At 33.9% G+C, this 7,865-nt stretch overlaps 1 protein-coding gene across 1 annotated transcript; it reads right to left on the reverse strand.

The window, feature by feature from the left end:
* Positions 1-279: 279 nt before the first annotated feature.
* STEAP2 (STEAP2 metalloreductase) lies at positions 280-5,048 on the reverse strand. The gene is made up of 4 exons (XM_070729728.1): positions 4,531-5,048; positions 2,484-3,011; positions 1,775-1,939; positions 280-1,149 (listed from the first exon to the last, which is right to left on the reverse strand). Exons 1-4 carry the CDS (start codon positions 5,020-5,022, stop codon positions 865-867), a joined length of 1,470 nt encoding a protein of 489 aa, XP_070585829.1. The 5' UTR covers positions 5,023-5,048; the 3' UTR covers positions 280-864.
* Positions 5,049-7,865: the final 2,817 nt, after the last annotated feature.

The raw sequence follows: 7,865 nt of genomic DNA on the forward strand, positions 1-7,865 counted from the left end.
TGGCCTGTTTTCCACCCATTTTTTGCAAAAACGGGTGTTTTTGTCTTCCCTCAGCCCCTAAGGAGCTCTCTGCAGGCTTCCCAGACCTTCTGCCTACTCCATTTTTGTGAAAAATGGGGCCCATTTTTTGCAAAAATGGGATGTGGGGGTAGGGCTTTTGGAGGCCAAAAATGGCTCTATTCGGTATATAAGACACACGGACATTTCCACCCTCTTTTATACTCCAGAAAATATGCTAAGTTTCACTGAATTTATAATAATGATTTCAGAGTAGCTGTATGGGGTGTGTGTGCTTTTTTATTGTTTATTTTAATTGTTGTGGGTCATACCCAGATGCACAGTTGTAAGCTAATAAATAAAAAGGGTAACATTTGATTAATTTAAAATGAATTGTCATTAACAGTATTAAATACTGTTAATGACAATTCATTTTAATAGTATTAAAATCTGAAGTGTAATTCCAACTCATTGACAACTTTTAGAGGACTGTATGGAAGTGAATGCAGCTCTGAGGCCCCTTTATTGGAAATTGTATGCTAACTGAAGTTACAGCTAATAGGTTGCAAGCAAATCCATCTGAAAGAGATTTATTCTGAATAGAGTTTACTGAAACTTGTTTTCTGCTACATTTGTTTAAATATGTAGTCTTGGAATGGCAGAAGTGGCTTAAATTTGCCACAAATTAAATCATTCAAAATGTATTAATTCTTATCCATCATACTAAAAATGCAACGTCTGCTTTCACCTGTATTGCTTATATTCTGATGATATCACTTAATGCCTGAGATATTTCAGTCAAAAATAAAACCTATACAGTATTAAATACAGACATTTAAACACTGTGGTAATATTTTCATTGTATGATCACATGACTGTAATCCTTTCTGGTGAGGGATATGAGTCAGATCCATTTCCATCATGTATAAATTGTCTTTTTTCCCATCCTCTTCTGATCTTTCTCAGTTTCCTATTTATACATGGTAGAAGCAAAATTATCTTACCCAGAATTACCACGCAAGGCAAGACAAGTGCAAGGACAAAATTTGGCGGTGTGTAAAATCTGTAGCATTCTTCTTCAAAGGCTCTTTTCCATCCATATATTAATACATGGAAAGTACTTATGAGAAGGGCGACGTATCCAAGGGTAGACTTGAGAAACAAATACAAATTAAAATAAGTTTACATATTTGAATAAATAGTTATATAGTTTTACATGAAGATCACTACAAACAAAGGCACACACCAATAAATAATAAATTAATTAATTGATATATTCCACGTGTACTTCTTATGTATTCCTAAAAGGTATATTGGGCTATTAATTGGGCTATGATTTGTGGTATCAGGACACTGTACTAGAACTGTGAATATTTTTAAATGATATAAATAACCTAGGGCAGTGTTGGTGAACATTTTTGGCACCAGGTGCTGAAATGGGAGTATGTGCGTGCGTGCACAGGTGCATTACAAACTGGAAAAACAGCTCCCCGGTGTGGATGCATGCGCCAGGAAGCTGAGCTTCTGGTTTTCAGTGCACATCTCGCATAAAGACAGTTGGCTAATATGCATGTGCGCATCAGAAACCAGAAACCCAGCTTCCCAGCACATGCATGCGCGCTGGGGAGTTGGTCTTCCGGTTTCTGGCATTCCTTTACCTGTGAAGACCAGATTGTACAAGCTTGAACCTTTCAATATTGAATGCCACTAAGGTATTTTACTAGATTAGATTAATTGTCAACAATAATTACATTTAGTACTTCAGTTTAGTACACACCTGGATAAAACTGAATTCCCTCCAGTTTAATGATCTGTTTACTGATGGAATGGAAGTCACAGCCAACAAAGAAAGCAGCCCAAGGCTCATTATTCCAAAAGAGACGTACATTTCAATTCGCCATACTTCTTCCTCATTCCAAGAATTTTCAATATTTTCATGGACCTGGAAAAAAATATTATGAAATCTTTAACAATTTTAACACATTTATATAAAATTATTTAAAACTAACTGGAAAATCTGAAGAGTTTTAAAATGTGTCTGGCGAGTTATTATGAATGGGAACAAAGAGGAGATTTAAGAGATTCAGTAAGAAAGCTTTCGGTACATCTGGCCCTTCCGTGTTTAGAAGAAGAATAAATTATGCAAAGTAAGTAATCAATTATAATTCCTCTTACTTTGAATAGTTCGTTTATAGCACTAAATTGATCATTTGGGGAGTTATGAGCAGTTTCCAGAAACAAGTGTTCTACATTATTGAAACTAAATCAATTTTTAAAAAAGAAATGAGTAATACCTTATATATTATTATTCATCACTACATAATTATGTGACTTTATACATAATATAAATGTTAACATATTTAAAAACCATACTTGAATGTTTCTTTCAGGCAGGATGTTAAGGCAATGATCAATACAACTCAAATTATTAATTACACATGGAGGGTGTTCTGAATTACTTGATCCAAAAAAGACATTTTCCTTACCTGTTGATAAGCTGTATTTAAAAATAGGTAACGTTCTGACCTCCTCATAGGTAAGCAAAGGCTGTAAACCACATGAACTGTTGCAAAGAAAAAACTAAGTAACCCAAGCTGTTTCCTACACTGCAGCCAGTTCTCTAACCAGGATGGGAATAATTTGTATTTAGTACCATAATAAAGTTGATAAGCAGCTGCCAGGAGCCCTGATAAATACACTAGAGATAATAAAGTAATTGCAACAACTGGCAATGTCTTGTTCACAATCTCAATAGGAATCTTATAAAAATCACTCTGATGATTTCTCACATAAGGATGTATTACGTCTCTAATAAAGGAGTAGATGAAAAAGAAGGTGGCTAGACCAACAGCTACTATGACTGGTCCTTTCCAGAGTGTGAACAACTGAAGAGGTAAATTTTCAACCTCCCTTGCGGATGATAAAGGGCCCAAATCAATAGGAATAAAACTGAGCTGACGAGCAACTTCAATAACTTGATGCCGAGCTTCAATGCTGTTACTACATATGTAAACCTAAAACAAACAAACAAATTATCAATAACTGCATGAACTAAATAGTCAAACTAGAATATGTATTTCCAAGTATGAGATTTCCTGTAATTATCTTTAACTTAACTTTACAGACATCCATATTACAATTTAAAAAGGCATTTGTAATTACTTCATCTATATTTTATTTTTATCTTTATTTCATGTTATACAAGTCAAGGGTGCAAAACACATTGCCCAGGGCTGTACACAATTTGCCCCTAATCTTAGATAATCCCATCAGGGGTGAAATTTAGCAGGTTCTGGAGAACTGGTAGCAGAAATTTTGAGTAGTTTGGAGAACTGGCAAATACCACCTCTGGCTGGCCCCAGAATGGAATGGGAATAGAGATTTCACAATATTCTTCTCCTGGAGTGAGGTGGGAATGGAAAATTTGCAGTATCCTTTCCCTGCTACACCCACAGAACCCGTAGGGAAAAAAATTGAATTTCACCCCTGCATCCCATAGAGTTCCACCAAATATTGATACCCAGAACAAGTTATTAAATACATGGGATGTGACCAGTTTACTGGGAATACTTAAAATAATTTCAAAAAAGGATCATTCAGACATACATGTCTTTTTTCTACACAAGAATGAAAAAAATTCACAAATGCTGCTTTAATGAATAAAATCATTACAACTACAACTTTAATTTTGTTCTTAAAGCAGATACATATTTTTTTCAGAGTGCTACAGAAACACAAAAAAGACTTTACATAGTATATGTGCTGCATTCATGCATCATATAAAATACTTCTTATAACTTATTTTCAAATAATTCTAGTCACATTCATTATACAGTGTTCCCTCGATTTTCGCAGGGGATGCGTTCCAAGACCGCCCGTGAAAGTCGAATTTCCACGAAGTAGAGATGCGGAAGTAAATGCACTATTTTTGGCTATGAGCAGTATCACAAGCCTTCCTTTAACACTTTAAACCCATAAACTGCAATTTCTCATTCCCTTAGCAACCATTTAGATTATTACGCACCATGTTTGTTTATTAAAGTTTATTAAAAAAAATATTTATTAAAGGCGGACGAAAGTTTGGCGTTGACGTATGATGTCATCAGGCTGGGAAAAACCGTAGTATAGGGGAAAAAACAGCAAATAATTTTTTAATTAATATTTCTGAAAAACCGTGGTATAGCCATTTTGCGAAGTTCGAACCCGCGAAAATTAGGGGACCACTGTACTTACTTTAAGTTTTATTTAAATTGAATGTATGTTGTTCAAATTGTCTTTTGCTTTGGACTTAACCACTTTTGATTGTGAATTGATGAGCCAATTAAAATATCAAAGAAGCTCTCAATCTGAAACACTCCTCTGCCCTCATGATAAAATTGAATGCTGAGGTTGCTATACCATGAAGATGAGAAAAAAAATCTCACTTCATTTTTTAGGTAGTCTCATATGAAAAATTAAAGCATTTTGTATCAGAAGCTTCAAGGAGTTTCTTATGTATACATGATTATCAGTTTCATTTATTTAAATGCTCACCTGTCTGCTTGCATCTTTTGGTCCTACTTGTAATGCCCATGCTGAAATAACATTGAACCCTTTAACAACAAAGGAATCTGGAAAAAGGGATGCCAGGTATTCCGCATTGGATTCTGGATACTGGTTAATTTTCGTGTTGTTGCTGACATCTACAAGGATTTTACCAACAAGAAGATGCTTGAGGTCCCACAAAGCTGCATAGTGTTCTCTGCGTATAGCGATAAAAATTATGTTTGTTTTTGCGATAGCATCTTCATGATGAGTGACATCAACAACATGGGGAAATAATTCTGCCACAAATTTAGGGTTTCTGCTTCCTATTACCACATGAAACCCACATCGGATAAGCCTAGCTGTCAAGGATTTAGCGAAGTCCCCACTTCCAATTATACCAACTGCAAGCTTATTGGTGTCTTTGATGTAATTTCTGCCATTTGGTAAGAAAGATTCATTTAAGACTTTAGGACTTCCCATCATAGAAATTGATTCCATATCTGGGCACAAAAGTTATGAGGATATTTTCTAAAAGAAAACAGAAACACACAATTATTTTTTCACAGATATATACTGAAAGTAATTTTCTATACCAATACACACAAAATTTAGGATGAGATATAACACACACATCTGCTGCGTCAAAGTCCTAATTTCTCTCCTCCAAGCTAGAAAGCAAATCTCTCTAAACATTGCAAAAATAGGCAGGAAGAAATACGCTTTGATTCTAGCTCTCCATATACACAGAGTAAAAATAACACAGAGAGAAAAGAATTCAACAAATGTCAAACCTAGTTAATGGAAAACAAAAATAATCTCAGAGAGCACTTGTGCACAATTTTAGAATTAAAATTAACTTTTCATGGGAAGTCTGAGATTTTTCAGGACTTGATTTGCCAAAGTTGGCCTTATTTTGACAAATACTGTTTACTATATTTGAGGAAGAATTTAGTTGCTCTCTTTATATTTCATTTTTAAATTGAAAAATAAAAATGGTAACTGATAAAAATAACACTATTACAATCTGGTCTCTGCTACTATTGTAATAGCCAGCTAGGACTTACCATAGATAATCACATTTCATATTTTAGATTGATGTTTTTTCTATCTAGTAATGCAATAAACATTTTTAGTTCCATTTTTAAAATTAATTTATTAAAATTCAAAGAAAAAGGTGAAGAAATAGGGAAAGAAAAATGGAAGAGAAAAAGTGTAGCATAAAAGGGGAAAAGAAAGTGGTAACTTCTGACTTTTTAGCATAAGATGATAACACACAGCCTCAATTTTTTACTGTTACATAACATATTTTAGCCATTTCTAGAAAACAAATACAGTAACATTGGAACAAACAGGATAAAACGTATAGACTAATGATTCCGGTGTATTGAAATCTGGCCAGTGATATAAACAGATCACAAATCTGTTTATATTGTAATAGAACATCTTAATTTCTTTTTGCTGCGGTTCAATGTTTGTGCTATGCTGTTCAAATTGGGCTATTTTCAAGGCAGATACATCTCTGAAAATATCCCAATTTTTCCAGTGAAGACAGTACATAAGAAGCTCTGTGTTGAAGACACTGATAAAAAATATTTCTCAAACTATGCTCCAATGGAACATTTATTATCTAATGTGCTTCTGTGTGCGTACAATTTCTTTTATTAAGAATTTTGATTATATTAGTAAAACATATGCAAACTAAGCAAAGAAAGAAAAGAAAAGAGAAAGGAGTAAAAAGTGCACGTAAATTTATTTAGCCCATGGCAAATACATAAGGAAAAAAGAGAAAAAGAGAAAAAAAAAAACAAGAATAAAGAAAGAAATACATAAAGAAGTAAATTACAACATTCATCACAAGTATACACAAATGTAGTAACTCTTCACTATTTAATGTTGCAAACATTTATCTCTTCATCTAATATCTCAACTCTTGTCTATAAAGAAATCCATAAAACACTTTTTAATCCTAGAGTGAGCAAAAAGTCTAAAAAGGATTACCAGAAACAACAATATATCTTTTTTGCTAGAAGTCACACTGGCGCAATGGTTATTTGTTTGTTTGTTTGTTTATTTATTTATTTGATTCTACGGAGAGGGGCAGCATACAAATCTAATAAATAAATAATATAAATAAATATTAGATTTATTAGATTAGATTAGATTAGATTTAGAATACAGTTCTGCTAACTCTGTCCACATCTAGGAGTTTGATCCTGACTATCCCAGTAAAATGAGGTCCCAGATTGTTGGGGGCTCCACTGATTTTGTAAAAAGTGCAGGGGTTGCCGTAAAGCACCATAGGCAGTATACAGTGTTCCCTCGATTTTCGCAGGGGATGCGTTCCGAGACCGCCCGCGAAAGTCGAATTTCCGCGAAGTAGGGATGCGGAAGTAAATACACTATTTTTGGCTATGAACAGTATCACAAGCCTTCCCTTAACACTTTAAACCCCTAAACTGCAATTTCTCATTCCCTTAGCAACCATTTAGATTATTACTCACCATGTTTATTTATTAAAGTTTATTAAAAAAAATATTTATTAAAGGCGGATGAAGGTTTGGCGATGACGTATGACGTCATCGGGCGGGAAAAACCATGGTATAGGGGAAAAACAGCAAAGTATTTTTTAATTAATATTTTTGAAAAACCGTGGTATAGCTGTTTCGCGAAGTTCGAACCCGCGAAAATCGAGGGACCACTGTATATGCCTAAGTACTATTGCTATTGCTTTAACCTTTGCAAATCAAGGCAAATGGAGTAATCAGAGCCACATGCAATTCAACAAGAGAATATGATGCACCCCAAGTCCAATCATTTACAAAAAAGCCTGGAAGAGTTGGGAAAAAGTTTCTCATTACATTATTTTTTCACAATTCCTGTGCATCCACTCTCTTCCAAACTTCCTTTATTTTCTAAAAAATAAACTATATTTCGTTATTATGAGGAAGATATAATATTTATGGCTAACTGAGAAAACAGAAACTTCCATCTGTTCCCTCTTCCCAAAAATGTATGTATAAGCTTCTTAGTCCAATTTGAGATTAAAATCAAATTGTCACTATTGAAACTCAGTAAGAGTATTGTACCACCATCTACTGGTGAGCAAATAAATTCAATTTGTTTTCTGTTTTTGATTTTGCTAAAGAGTATTTGTATTTATAACATATGAGAACCTGAAGTAGTATTTAAGATCCTATTCCTGCCTGATTTTTGAATGAAGCTTGCAACATCCCATATAATAATAAATGTAACCTGTTATTAACAATAACAAATGTAACCTGGAATTATACACCTGTGTTGTGTAAAGTACAAATAAATACAAATATACTGGGAAATGGTAT

This window comes from Erythrolamprus reginae, chromosome Z (assembly GCF_031021105.1).
Source record: "Erythrolamprus reginae isolate rEryReg1 chromosome Z, rEryReg1.hap1, whole genome shotgun sequence".
In the NCBI taxonomy this organism is placed as follows: Eukaryota; Metazoa; Chordata; class Lepidosauria; order Squamata; family Dipsadidae; genus Erythrolamprus; species Erythrolamprus reginae.